The 15,669-nt window shown below is 37.0% G+C and overlaps 2 protein-coding genes across 3 annotated transcripts in view; one reads left to right on the forward strand and one right to left on the reverse strand.

Annotated features, from left to right (window-relative positions):
- Window positions 1-925: 925 nt before the first annotated feature.
- Window positions 926-6,565, reverse strand: LOC109619637 (uncharacterized). The gene has a single exon (XM_066083411.1). The coding sequence runs from the start codon at window positions 6,563-6,565 to the stop codon at window positions 926-928; it is 5,640 nt and encodes a 1,879-aa protein (XP_065939483.1).
- Window positions 6,566-12,113: 5,548 nt separating this feature from the next.
- LOC109618182 (Tripartite motif-containing protein 2) overlaps window positions 12,114-15,669 on the forward strand; it is a 46,433-nt gene continuing 42,877 nt past the window's right edge. The window contains exons 1-2 of one of the 2 annotated variants that reach the window (XM_066082775.1): window positions 12,114-12,590; window positions 13,698-15,330. In XM_066082775.1, coding sequence (XP_065938847.1) covers window positions 13,731-15,302 — 1,572 coding nt within the window. In that variant the 5' untranslated portion in view covers window positions 12,114-12,590; window positions 13,698-13,730 and the 3' untranslated portion in view covers window positions 15,303-15,330. Of the gene's footprint in view, window positions 12,591-13,697; window positions 15,331-15,669 lie in introns of those variants that run through there. The other variant, XM_066082776.1, reaches the window with a different exon arrangement.

Genomic DNA, 15,669 nt, shown 5'->3' on the forward strand with positions numbered 1-15,669 from the left:
CTTTTAAATTATATATCACATTATTGTTACAATCTGTCGCTGTGCCAAAGCAACACCCACCAGACGACATGTTCCCTCCATGTAAACAATAGGTGTTTTCCCCCTTCACTTACTGAAGAGTGAACAAAGGGAGATAATTTCATAACATTTTCCACTGATTTTCAAAATTGGATATCTTGTAAATTACAGTAAATCCAACAAATTCCTTTGAAACAATGGTAAACAAAATAATTTTGATTTATATAAACAAATTAAAAATATTATTTATCTGTTGTATCAGACATATAGCTATTCAGAATTCGGATACATTAAAGTCAAGATATTTACTCTATTTAAAAAACCTACTGGAATTCCCCCAAAGAACCACATGGTGAACAAAATAATGGTTTTTATGGATAGTTATAATTGTTTACTCTTCAAAGAAACAAAAGTACATGGATTTTTTGTGTTCATTGATATTATGTGAGGGGTTGTAAAAGTTTCATTTTGTACTCAATTTTAGCCTACTGGGGAGAGCTAAAAATAGATTTGGGGATATCTTAAATAGGAGAGTACATCCAACATTTATCTTATTACTGTGGCGAGCTATTCTTAAAGTCTTGGATTAAAAACTCCCTTTTTCTCCTTTCTTCTCTCATCTCTCCCTTCTGCTCTCGTCCACTCGCCAACTGTCTTCTGCTCAACTCACTTCCTCTCGTTCAATATTGACAAAAAGTAAACACACGGACAAAAACGGAAAATGGATTAAACATTAACAAACAACCTTGACCTGACAAAAACGGACTTACATTAATATTACTAGGAGGTTAAACAAACTTATAAAAACATGAAAGTAAACATAAACATCTATGTCCATATTAGAAATAAACATGAAATTGTGATATATATACATGTATTCACAACACTCCCACGACCAACAATGTCGTCACGAATTTAACCAGTCTTTGATCTTCTCCCTCGCCTTTTGCGCGGTTTTTCGTTTGGGTCTAATTTGCGGCGGCTCTCTGACATCAGGTTCATTTTTGGATTCGGTCACTGATTGATCTTCATAGGTCATACTCTTGTTACTTGCGGTACTTTGATTTTCCACTGGGTTCTCACTGTTTTTGGTCTCTGTATCTTTGGAACACTCGATCGGATAGAGTAGGTTCAACGGTCTATTGAGAGTCTTCTTGCTAGGTAGCAATACCTTTCCGGAACGAATCTCTCCATCTCGGCTTACTGTAAGTTCACAAAGGCGTCCTATTTTCCAGCTTCCACGAGGAAGGTCATCTTTAACTAACACCACATCACCAATCTGTGGTTCCTCGCTATGCTTGACTCTTCTTTCTTTTAGTCTGTATGTTGTTCTTTCTCGTAAACCTAGCAGATATTCATCGCGCCAAGTTTTCCAAAAAGCATCTAAATGTTTCTGTCCTTTCTTCCATGTCTGCAATAACTTCTCGGCACTGCTGATGTTGGGTAAATACTCGGGATCCTCTGTATCTTCTTCATTACTATCTGGGATACCAGTTTTAGGATTCAGTGTCAGGAAGTGAGCAGGGGTAAGAATTATGTTGGAGTTGATGTCATCTCCTACATAAACTAATGGTCTTGAATTTACTACTGCTTCTGTCTCTGCTAAAAGAGTTCTTAATTGTTCGTTGGTAAGACACAGCTTCCCAATTGTTTTCCGAAGGCATCTCTTTACTATTCCTATAAGACGCTCGTAGAAACCACCCATCCATGGGGCAAGCTCTACTATGAATTGCCACTTGATATCTTCATTTGCAATATAGCTCTGAACATCTGGATCTCTGACTGTTGAGGCCCTAGTTTCTTCTAAGATATTACTGGCCAACTTGAAATGTGAAGCATTATCTGAAATGAGTTGCTTCGGCTTTCCCCATCGAGCTATGAATCGTCTCAATCCATTAAGGAACTCTTCTGTGGACATATCTTGCATAAGCTCTAAATGGATGGCTCTAACTACTAAACAGGTAAACAAGCACACCCATACTTTCTTGGTGACGCCGTCTGTTTTCACATATATTGGACCAAAATAGTCTACTCCAGTGTAGGTAAATGGAGAGGACTCATTTACTCTCTTTCTAGGTAAGGGCGGCATAATAGGCATTCTGTATGGTCCTCCTTCATGTCTCTTGCAGATTGTACATCTCCGCAGAACTCTTTTCACTTCAGAACGTCCTTGTGGAATCCAGTATGTCTGACGAACCATAGACAGGGTTTGAGATACTCCAAGATGCATGGATTTTCTGTGGTAACTGTCTATCAGTAAATCTGTTACATGACTTTTCTTGGGAAGTAAAATTGGTGTCCTAGCTCCCTCAGTCAAGTGTGCAGCTCCTAGTCTGCCAACACATCTGATGATTCCATCTTGATCTAATGTTAATCCTAATTGGTTAATCAAGTTATGTCTCTTCTTTTCTGTTAACGCAAGTTTTACATCACTGTAGCTCTGGGTTTGGATACTCTTTATCCAAAGTGTCTTTGCCATGCTCAACTCTGTCTCAGTCAAAGGACCAGAGGATGACTTCACTCTCTTTAGTCTCTTAATGAATCTCAGAATCCATGCTGATACTCTTATTAGCTTCATGAAGGATGAGAAACGCTTGTCGTCCATGCAAAATGGATTCTTATATTCAGCACTAACAGTCTCTGTGAATCCGTGAGGACCTTCCCCAGCTAATAGTTTTGTCTCATACATTACTCGCGGTTTCTTGTACTCAGTCCCAATTATACTGTCAAAGTCATTTTCACTGGTAGGGGGCTTCCATGAAGGCCACTCATCTTTGTTCTTTTTCAACCATGCTGGGCCATTCCACCAATAGGTATTTTCCCTTAAAGTGTCAACTGTCGTACCTCTGCTTGCAATATCTGCTGGATTATCACTTGAGATAACGTATTGAAATTCAATGTCACTGCAACTCTGAATTTCTTTAACTCTGTTTTCTACAAATGTTGTTAAAGGTTTTTTAGTCTTAATCCAGTGTAAAACACATTGCGAATCTGTCCATAGTATTTTCTCAGATATTGCCAGTTTCAGTTGATTTTCTACAAAGTTTATGCTTCGCACACCAATGAGAACAGCCAGAAGTTCAAGACGAGGCATGGAAATTTTCTTTTTGGGTGCTAAACGAGTCTTGGAAAATACTAGGTTACAGATGCTTGAAGTGTCAGTGGTCATCTGCAGGTAAACTGCCGTGGCAAATGCTTTCGCTGACGCATCACAAAAGCACAAAAGTCTGTAGGAAACTTCTCCTGGGAGCCCACAGTATCTTGGAATCTGGCATTGTGGAATTTCTATTAAATCTGCTGCTATCTCTTTCCACTGCTGGATATCTTCTTCTCCAAGTTGTTCATCCCATTCAAGATTTTTCTCCCACAACGCTTGAAGAAATAGTTTTGCCTTTAAAGTACCTGGAGTGAAAAATCCAAGAGGATCAAATATTGATGCAACTCTTTGTAGTACTTCTCGTTTGGTCACTGGTACTGGCGTGTTTTCATAATTCCCAACTGGGACTGAGAGTACATCTTCTGTAAGACTCCAGATTACTCCAAGTATCTTCATCTTCTCTCTTGTTGATTGATCTTCAGGAGGAACAAGTTTGTAGAACTCCTTAACATTTGATGCCCAGTCTCTCAAGTTCATAGACATGCTATTGAAGATTTTCTTGGCCTCCTCGTATAGTGTTTCTCCTTCCTCAAGTGTATCAACTCCTGTAATAACATTGTCAACATAAATATTACTCCGGATGTTTTCTGCTGTCCTGCTTTCATAAGTACTGAGGTGATGATCTACAGTTGCTGCTAGTAGGAATGGGCTGGAGATCACCCCAAAGGGAACTCTGCAAAATCTGTACACTTGTACGTTGTTGTCTACCGTGGGATTATTTACATCCTTTAACCAGAAAAATCTTGTGGCATCACGATCTTTTTCCTGTAGACCAACTTGCAGAAATGCCTTCTCAATATCAGCGACTATTGCTATCTTCTTTAGTCTAAAGCGCAGTAAAAGTCCACATAAGTCATGGAGCATCACTGGTCCTCTGTGTAAGCACTCATTCAAGCTGGTGTTTTTAGGCTGCGACTTCGCTGATGCATCATACACAATTCTTACTTTGGTAGTGAGTTTCGTTAAGTCTACTACTGCATGATGAGGAATGTAGTGTTTAATTCCTGTCTCTCCGTTGCTGCGCTGAACTTTCTCTATAATCCCCTTTTTACACTGGTCCTGAATTATCTCATCATACTTATGTAATAACTCAGAGTTACTCTGCAGCTTGTGGACTAGTGACTTGAGTCTCCCATATGCTAGTTCTCTATTTTCTGGAAGATCTGGAAATTCTTCCTTCCAAGGCCATGTGACCTGGTATCTGTTGTTTTCTATCTTCAATGTGCTATTGAAATTTCTCAGGGCTTTTCCGTCGTCTGAAGTGTAAGGAGAATCTTGAATTCCAATTGTCTCCAGATTCCAAAAATCATCAATGGAAGGTTTCACCGATAGGCACTCATCCACTCTGGAATGGAGGCAATATTCTGTGAGAGATAAATTCCCATTGGTAATCATCATAACTTGCTCCTCATCTTCGCAATATTGTCTTTGGGTCCTTCCAGTGAGAACCCATCCAAGTTTAGAAGCAAGTAGGTAAAATCCCTTTTGGATTTCTATTCTTTCTGGTAGTATCAAATCCAGGTAATAGTCATTACCTATCAGGATGTCAACTGTCGAGTTTTCAAACTTCACTGGTAGAGTATTTGCTAACTGTAAATTTTTCCACAGGGTTTGACATCTGTCTTGAATGTCTTTGGGAATCGGTTTTCTCTGGACTGTTCCTGTAATTGTGGGTACAACATTTGCATCAATACTTAAATAATGTCCATCCTTGAGTTTCAGTTTCAAGGAAACTTTAGGTGTTTTCACTATTTTAGGCCTTTCAGCACCAAAGGTTATCAAGGATATCTTCTCTGTTGCTTGGCTTTTCAACTGTAATCTGTCAGCTAAGTTCTCTGTTATGTATGTTCTTTGAGATCCTGAGTCCATAAGAAGTCTAGCTGGTTCTGAATTTTCTCTATATTGGTTAGAAACCTCTGTTTTTGCTGTCTGCATTAAAACAATATCTCCTGATGATAGTAAACTATTTTCCGCATCCTTTTGAAACTTTGAAGTCTCTTCTATTGTGCTGATTTCTTCAGTCAGGTGTGAACTTTCTCTTTGACGGAAAGGTATTTTCTTGGGACATAAGCTTCTATGGTGGCTATGCTGCTTACAATGATAACATGTCTTCTCAACTCTGCATTCTTTACTTCTGTGGTCAGGCTTCAAGCAGACAAAGCACTTCCCCCTGAGTCTCTGTTTTCTATCTTCTATGGTTCTGTATTTTCTACATTCATCAGTCCAATGAGAACCCCCACAAAAGGTGCACACTGTAGGTCTCACTGGAACTCTCGTTGGTCTGTTTCGTCGTATTGCTGACTCTTTATTGGTTGAGATCACTAAGGCTTCTGCTGTGGTGTGCCTCTCTTCATGTCTTACAACACTAGAAGCTTGAAGTTCTGATGATTCTTTCACTGTGATGTAACTTTTCATTAAATCTCTCAGTTTCTGCACCGTCCACTTTTCCTGTAAACCTTTTTGTATTTCAAGCTGCAGTAGAGTTTCTTTGGGTAGTTTGGAGGTAATCATGGAGATGAACACATCCTGGTTGACATCCTGATGTAAAGCTTCCAAGCTGCGCATGTGTCTCTCAATGTCATCATGTAACTTACGCAGACTTGATGTGTCATTGGTAGCTGACTGAGTATTGATGAGTTCAACATAATGTTTGTTGATAACTGATTGCACGTCTCCAAATCTGTCCTTCAGAATAGAAATAGCTACATCATAGTTTTGATTTGAAAGTGAAAGTCCAGATATGGCTAGTCGAGCTGTTTCTGTAAGTTTGCTTCTGAGATAGTTAAATTTCTCAATGTTGGAGAGCTTATGGTTCCTGTGAACAGTAGCTTCAAAGGCATCCCAGAATTCCTTGAATTTAATTTTATCTCCATTATAGGAAGGTAGTTCTAACTTTGGAAGTTTAACTACCACTGAGTCTGCCACTGGGTTGTGTTGTTGGAGTGACAGCTCTTGAAAATGAATAATTTGTTCCTGCATCTTTGCTTGTAAATGAATCAGGTGATCTAGTCTTGGGTCTGACATATCAGGAGGTTTCTTCAGAGTTGTAAGTTTTTCTTGTAGTGTTTTCTCAAGAATGATGAGCTGCTCAGAGCGATCATTTGCCTCATTTAATAAAAGGAACACCTTTCCACTGATTTCACTGAATTTCTCTTGTTCACCTTGTTTAGTCTCTTGGCCCTCTATCACCATTGACCACTTCTCCATCGTTTCTTCAAGTTTGGCGCTGAACTCCTTTATCCGTCTCACTGATGTTTCAACATTTCTAAGTAGAGCTGTCGGATCTTCCTCTGATACATCTATCGACACAAGTTTATCAGCCTTTTTAATTTCTGTCTCTATAAGATTTCTGTACCTGGTACAAAGTCCTTTCAAATAGGTTGCTGACATCTTTCTTCTGTAGTCTTGAACACTTAAAGGCTCCTAGAATCTTCACAGCGGGTTCCGGCACCAATCAATGTGGCGAGCTATTCTTAAAGTCTTGGATTAAAAACTCCCTTTTTCTCCTTTCTTCTCTCATCTCTCCCTTCTGCTCTCGTCCACTCGCCAACTGTCTTCTGCTCAACTCACTTCCTCTCGTTCAATATTGACAAAAAGTAAACACACGGACAAAAACGGAAAATGGATTAAACATTAACAAACAACCTTGACCTGACAAAAACGGACTTACATTAATATTACTAGGAGGTTAAACAAACTTATAAAAACATGAAAGTAAACATAAACATCTATGTCCATATTAGAAATAAACATGAAATTGTGATATATATACATGTATTCACAACAATTACTACAAATATTTATGATCATCCTCTTTAAGATTATATAAATGTAAATGCCATTTTTTATAGTGTCTTGGATAAAAAATTTTTACTTTTGCATGGTTTTCTCGTAGACTCCCTCTTTAAAAAATGCAAACATGAGACTACATGAAAGGTTCAGCCAATGGCTATAGTACTCAGGTGACCGTCAAGACTCGTGTGTTTATTTTCCTGAAACTTTTGGTTGAATGTTTTGTTACAACAAAAAATTGTTGAATTACGTTGTTTTATTTTTTTAATATCAAACAATTAAAAGCATGATATATTCGGCTTCTAAAGCATCAATAAGTGCACTTCTTTATGTTTGTATCAAACTTTTACTCTTACAGATTACAGTTTATAATAGCTGGATACCCTAGAACAAACAAGTAGTTCACAATCGATTTATTGGTTTTATAATAAGCCATGATTGTGCTCTCGTCTTTACTTGTATTTTGTTTGGATAATAAGCCGTGAATTGAATATAAGACAGTTTTGAAAATACCCCCCCCCCCCCCAATTTCTTACCAAAACTGAAAATAAGCCGCTGCTTATTTTCAAAGTTTCGGAGTATGTTAGCGGCTGAACTGTTTAATAAGACGCTATTTAAAGGATATTTTGAAAAAAAATTACAAAGTTGACAACGTAAATCTGATGAAAATGTTAGTTTTATGCACGTAGCATTGCTTCAAAGTTATAGGGGCAGCCATACCCCCCAAAAATCCTCCAAGTGTAAAAAAAAAATCAAAATTCATAACCGGGGGTAGTGGGGGGGGGGGGAGAGGTTATTATTTACAGTTGAAAAATTTATTACAGGGATTTATATAATGCTTTTTGATGTATGATTTCAAAACATTTTCTCACAGTTACAGAAAAGTGGATGGACAATTTTGTACAGTATTTTGTGATTTGCAAAAAAGTGTGCCCTACCCTTGCGTTGCTACCTGCCTTTTATTTACTTTTCAGTTTCTTATATTCACTTTTATGGGCTTTAATTTACCCACCTTCTTTGCCCATCCTCTTGGTGTTAATGCTGCAACGATGCTTAACAACGATTCAGTATTAGATATTATTATTTTCGTCATTGAAGACATTTGGACATAATTTAGCACATATTAGTTACATGCAATAAGCTATAAACTCATTAGTTAAGGGGAAGGGGATGGTACTGTGTTTTGAAATATTGTCCCTTTTTGATATTTGTATGGATTTTCACAGAAGACGTAAACAAGTATTTTATTTAATCAAAACAAAATAAAAATGCTCGTATACAATATATATACATGTAGTAAAGTGTGTGTGATATATTGGAGTTATCGCTCTTTGACCAGTTTACGTGATTTTAAAGTTGTCTTAAATAATTTATTCGTTAATCACAATAATTAAAACAATCCAACAAATTTGATTTCTACACAACATTAAATTGAATTTTCTTGCATTTTTCATTTCCGAAAGATTCCATTTTTGCATCTGAAATTTGGTATCTGGTCAAATTCAATATTGACAGAAATATTCAACAATTTCCGGAATTATCATATTTGTGTAGATCTTTAAGATGACAAATGAGCTTTGCATTTCAGAAAATGATTTAGTTAATTAGACCTTTAAATTATGCATGTACTGGAGAAAAAGATGGACATCATGACAAAACAGAACTATTTTCATAGGCCTGCGTCGGAACCGGGGGGGGGGGGGGGGGCTAGCAACCCCCCCCTCCCCCTCTCAATTTTTTTTTTGGCAAAGTTAGACCTAACCATTAGGTACATAGCATCATAGAGGGGCCAGCCCCCAACTTTTTTTTACCTTAAAAAGATTGAAATATTAATAGTGATTATCTGAAGATGCTTTCATAGTAATTTCACATATTGTAGCATTGTAGCATTGTAGTTTTATTTCTACTATATATTTTTATTTTAAACTTTCAACTCTCTTGGGGCCCCATTATTAGTTGTGGGTCCCGATTTCAACACTGAGGATGATTGCATATAATTAGTTTCACAAATTGTAGCATAGGGGTGGTTCTTAAGAAGCAACCTTTTGAGGAGCAAATCAGAATAACCAATACATCTGCCAATAACTTGAACCTGCTCAGCAAGTCTATACATGTATTCAAACTTTTCCAACAAATCAGATGCCACGCAATTCTGTCACCAAGGAAACATGTCAACTTCTTCGTAATTGCATTTACACAATGAAAACAAAGCAGCGAAAAATATGTACCGTACATACTCAACAACAAAACCGCCATCCATATTTGATACAAATGTGTGTCATTAATGAACTACCGGTAATCCATATTAATTTAGCTACTTGTAGGATGTACAGTTCACTGTAAGGTTAACTTGTTTTTATCTTCCAAAGTACAATCAGAGAAATTAATCATGTAAATAATATTTCTTCGATTATACACCTTAGGAATCTTTTGGAGGACAGAGAAGCTGTAACACACAGACACATACACATAATTATATATATCTTATATTGTCATTCACACAGTCCGAGAATCCTATAATATTGTACACAACACATGGCAATTTAAGCGTTCACTCAGAAATCAGACTCTGTGATTATGTCCCTCCCACCACAACACGATTCCTCTCGATGACACCCCTTGCCCTCAATCGTAGCGTTGTACTTTAATTTCTGATTTTGTCTAATATAAAAATTAAGCCCCCCTCCCCTTGCTGGTTTGTTCGGAATTTTCCCGAGGCCTCTGGTCGAGGCGTTTCACTTCCTGACTACTGCCCTGTTTTGGGAAGGGCTCTAGATCTTTTCTCTTTCCATCATCTTTTTCTAAAAACACAACAAATGAAAAACAGATCAATAACTCAGTGACATATAATATCCTTTGCTCATGGATTAAAACTGAATAACATTTAAGAAGAGCTGAGAAGTGGAGTCATGATTCTATATAGCAACTGTACTTGTTGATGTCTTGCTGACGGGTGGTCTTACTTGGATCCAAAGATGAGGTCGGCGTCCGGGGCGCCCTTAGGGTGCTGGCACCTCACCCTCCTCTCTCGGTTAGTGTTCACCGGCATCACATGATTCAAGGACGCTTTTATCTCTGTCAGAAAATAACTCAAAAAAAATTTGATTGGAAATAATTAAAATCATGGAATATTAATTAAATTATTTAATTGATAAAAAGGGGAACTGACATGACTTATGAGAGCTCATTCTTTGCAACCTATATGTAGCCCTATTGTTTTGTTAATTAAGCTTTTGGGTATTATTCTTTCTTCACTATGCTTAATTTCAATCACCACAATGCTAAAATTCAGTATTGTTCTTTTTTTGATATTACCGGTATCAAATTGCCAAATGGAAAATTCCTCATCGCCATGTTTCCCAAGAGTATGATAAACTTCAATCTGTTGCTATTAATTTTTTCCTACAATGTATGGGTAGCCCCTATGCTGGGGCGATCATGACACAAGATTGAATCAAGTTTTCAAATTGAAACGATAATTACAAACCCCCAAACTGCAGAGGTTACTATACTGTAAGAATTTTAATGGATTCCCCCGGATATTTGTCAATATTTTTTTATAACATTAAATGGAACGCTTTACGACCTTAGAGAGAAAGGTTTTAAATAATATACACTACAATCTTCTTTTTTCAATATTTTTTTTTTTTTTTTTTTTTTTTTTTTATTAATTTCATTTGCACGTACAATATATCATACAATTTATATAAACATGTAAGTATATTTAGCACAATTGAAAAGTCTGTTGACAAGATCAATTTCAACAAATTAAAGGGAGAGAAAATGAGGGACAGTAGGACATGGAGAGTGGGGGAAGAGAGTGGGGGAATTATGAGGATACATGTATCATATCTTTTTTCAATATTTGTACCATGAAGCTTAATTACTTGTCACATTTTTTAAAACCTGATTTGAGTATGCCTAATATAAAACATCGTGATGATTATGCTGATGATCGTTGTTATGGTGTAACATGACATCCATAAAGACTATTGTATATAGTCACTTGCAGATCAACAAATATTTAGAGTAAAGATTTTTTTTTGGTGCAAGTGAAATATTTAAGGAATGAGATTATTATGAGATGCATGTATACGTGATCAAATACGGTCGGGGATGACCAAAACCAATAAAGTGAAAAGGAATTTGTGATAGATTTGATCACATCCGACTGTATTTGATCAACTCATAAATTAAAAGAATGATTCCTTATTACTTACATTTATATTATTTTCACCAATTGTTCAATAAATATTCGATTATTGACGTCTTTACGTTATCTTCTCTTTATGTAAATATGTAAACCCCGCTTGTGCACCTAGCACGTCATTTGTGTAAATATGTAAACCCTGCACGCGCCCCTAGCACGTCATTTGCGTTATTGGACTATACGTTACGTTTATATATATATATATATATATATAATATATATATATATATTACGCACACACATTGCAGTAACTCTCAAATTGACATATACCTGCCCATAGTGAATGATATATATATATATATATATATATATATATAAAGCACAGAGAAATTCACTTTTTGTTGGCGCTCCACCTTCCGCCCCTACCGAGGCTTGAACTCACGACCTCTGGAACCCATTCTCCTAGCAGTGAGCGGCCACCGCGCTACCCACTCGGCCATCTAGGAAAGACAAAAACCTTGCTTTCAATGACGAACGGATCCTAGCGCGCTGGCCGCACACTACACAGTTGCTTGAGATACAGGTGGAATACAGTTAAACGACAATTTGAGAGGATCAGAACGATACACATTGCATAGATACACACGTATATAATAAGCACAAACATTGCAATAACTCTCAAATTGACATATACCTGCCCATAATGAATGATATAGATATATATATAAAGCACAGGGAAATTCATTTTGTTGAAGCTCCACCTCCGTCCCGACCGGAGCTATATATAGATAAAATCTATATAAATTGTATCCAAATACTCATTAAATATACGAGTATTCAGACAAAGAATCTAAATGCCTGTCTCAGTTGCAACAGGGCCTATATAAAAATTGATAGAGCTTAGAATTACAAACTTTTATTTGTTTTGATTATTCATTGATTTAGTTAAAATAACTGCATGCTCTTTATGCACATTTTTAATGGGACGTTCTAAAGCTACCTTGCTCATTCTCTCATGAATTGGTGCAATACTAATATTTATGAATCTGAAGAGAATTTTGATTTGAATATCACATTACTTCAAATAATTTAAAGGGAAACACAACAATGTTATCACTCTCGGAATATTCTGCCGTCAAACAATTTGTAGAGTGTATTTAAAGACAAATAAGCTTTCTCTTTTAGACCACGATATGGCCCGTGTATTGAATGACATTTAAAATGACGTTCCACCTTACGAATTCCTGAGGGTAATCCGCTTCCCTTAACAGGTAAACCCAAACCCACTCTGACAATAACAATGCCTAAATCCTGTAAATCAGACTTAATCTACCATTCCTTCAATTAAGTTATATCTGAAGGATTTGTGAAATGAAACTGTTCGATATTTCGCAAGTGACGAGGGTCATTGCTCGGGAGGGATCTTGGAGACGGAGGGTCGACCCCAGGCAAATCTTGTGACACCTGGAATAGGTAAGCCAGCTAACAATTTACAAGTTCACTGTCAGTAGGTACTGTACTTGGCTGTAAAATGGTGTGTACTCTCTCTCTCTCTCTCTCTCTCTCTCTCTCTCTCTCTCTCTCTCTCTCTGATTCTTACTCTGTATCTTTCTTTCTTTCTATCTTTCTGATTGTATCTGTTTTATCAAGATATTTTCTCTCTCTCTCTGTGCCTATTTTGTATTTCTATTTTTATTGTGAATAATTTATGAATGATTGTATGTGTTAGTATCCATGCAGTGGCGTCGGAAGCAAATTGAAAGGGGGGGGGGAGGCTAGACTTATCAGAAATTCTTGACAAGCAAAAAAAAAACATTATAAAATATAAAATATCTTTGCGAAAAATCGGGGGGGGGGGTATTGTAATTCGGTTCTTAACGCAACTGATGTTTTAATTTACATTTTCTTAAAATCTCTCTCTCTCTCTCTCTCTTAAATCCTTTCAGTTAGTCCATCGCTCTCTTTCCCTCTCTCCTCTTAACTTTCAGTTGTTTCCGGCATGTCTTTACGAGTTCTGGTTTAAAAGGCAACAAAAGTTTTCACCTATAATTGTCTTTTTTCTCTTTGTTTTCTCACATGATTGTTTCGGGTTTATTTAATCACAAATTCAACAAAAGTAGAAACAAAGTCTATACCACCACAATTTTTTAATATTCTTCACCACTAAACTAGTTTCAACAACAATGTTTGACGTATGATTATAATGTATTTAATTTAAGTGTAAATCTATATATTTACATTCTTCAGTGTCTTTGCCTGTGATAACACTACGTATCGATTGTGTACTATATAACTCATATTTTAGCCAAAGTGAGGCGCCAGCAGGGTTTGCTTATTTATATTTAAATATTTAATCGTACGATGGTTTAAAATTATATAAATATAAGTAATTAGGAATCACTCTTTAAATATTATGAGGTGATAATTTCGGTCGGGGCGTAATCAAATCTATCATAAAGCCCTTCGGGCTTTATTGGATTTGATCACACCCCGACCAAAATTATAACCTCATAATACTCAAAGAATGATTCCTTATTCCTTATTCCTTATATCAATACATGGCTTTGTTTTGGAGTATAGGATACAAAAGGGAGCGATTCATCTAGAAGCAATATGGCCTCGAGAAAATCCAGAAAGAAAAGCATAGTTACAAGCGTCAGTGTTAAAGAAAATGAGAATTCTTTCCAAAACTGTTTAGAGCACACAGGAAATAAACTATATTTTTTCTGCCGCCCTTGTGCGATTCCAATATGTCACAAATGCGCAAGCGAAACACACTTGAGTCACGATGCAGAAAACGTTTTAGAAAATTTACAATCCATGCGGGACCTCGTGACCTCTGACACGTCACGCTTGGAATCTCTCATTCAACCAGAGTATAAAAAGATAGAGACTCAGATTCAGACGAACGTTTTAAAGTTGACCAGTGGTTACGAGAATGTCAAAAAACAGATCGTCACAAACGGCGAGATTTGGCACAAGGCAGTGGAGAGCGCCGTGAAGAAATGTTTGGAGAGGGTGGAAACGATGGAAAAGGAAGACTTTTCCAATCTCCGGGAGCAGCGAAAACTCATATCTAGTCTGATAACGGAAATTCAATCGCTGATTGACTACAATAAAAAAATATTGAACGAAAACGATGTTTCTGAAATCAATAAATTCAAAGCAAAGAGTGAGGAATTTTCAAGGATTCCCACAATAACAAGTATCATTGCACCAGTGTTCAAGAACAGTGATGTAGAAAAGGAACAACTTCCCGAGCGATTCGGTGCTCTTAAAGCATCCGTTCTGAAGAAGTCTCGAGATTTCGTCATCAATGTTGCGTCAGCAGAGCCCCCTTCAAAAAGGGACACACTACTAGACAAACCAGTTGTTCTACGCAAAGTGGAGACAAAGTTCGAGAAGTGCTGGAGTGTACAGTGCATTCAAGACCAGAACGTGTGGATAAGTGGAGATGTGGAAACTGTAGCTAAGGTTGATGTTCATGGCAATATGATTGAAAAAGTGTCCACTCGATCAAAGCAAGCTCCGTTCGATCTGTCTATTACTTCCAAGGGAGAACTACTTTACACTGATTACGGAGACAGAAGTGTTAACATAATGAAAAAGGGGAAATTCGAACCCTTTCTGAAACTTCAGGGATGGAATCCACTTGGGTTATGTGCGACAGATTCTGGAGAAGTTTTACTGTGTATGGACAATCGGAACGACTCGTCAAAACAAAAATCTCAACAGGTGAAGGTCGTTCGTTATGTTCACAGTTCTCCCACGCAAGAGATTCAGTATGACGACGGAGGGTGTCCACTCTACGTTTCTGGCGATTTTGATGTTTACATCACCGTAAACAGTAATCAGGATGTGTGTGTATCAGACCGTAACGCCAAAGCAGTCGTGTCAACCAGCCAATCAGGTCGGTTCCGTTGGCGTTACTTTGGAAATGTCCCTACGCGCAAATGTCCGTATTTCGATCCACGAAGCATTTTAACTGACAGAAGTTGCAGAATCCTGGTATCGGACGCCGATAGCAACTTGGTTCATCTCCTTGACGACAGAGGTCACTTGTTGTGTTTGATTGGTCGAGGATTTCTGGAGAAACCTGTTGGTATTAGTTTGGACTCCGAGGGAAACTTGTATGTTGTCGAATACCATACAGCGAAGTTGAAAGTCATTAAATACATCAAATAGAATTGTTTTTGTATTGTTCTTTGCAATATCCAGTCAAAAGATGAGCCATTCACTTTGAGTGATATTTTTTTTATATAACTAGTTATGGAAAATGAAAATTAATATACAAATTATTCATCCCCTCTAAAAAATCAAATAATTTATTACTTAATAACATTGACCTTAATTTTTGCTAATGAAAATTGAAAATGGCGGCTGTGATACACAAATGGAAAAGGGATTGCCATTTCTATCAATAAAAATCAAAGATTGACATACATTTAAATGCGGTGCCATTATTGTGAATACATGTAAATGTATGTGCCTGCACCGTTGAATATAAGGTCGCGATGTAGCCTGTTGTAAAAAAATAATGATGAATATCTAC

This window comes from Magallana gigas, chromosome 4 (genome assembly GCF_963853765.1).
Source record: "Magallana gigas chromosome 4, xbMagGiga1.1, whole genome shotgun sequence".
Lineage (NCBI taxonomy): Eukaryota > Metazoa > Mollusca > Bivalvia > Ostreida > Ostreidae > Magallana > Magallana gigas.

Coding starts and splice junctions, on each gene's coding strand:
- LOC109619637 (XM_066083411.1), bottom strand. CDS start 6,565: ATGTCAGCAACCTATTTGAAAGGACTTTGTACCAGGTACAGAAATCTT.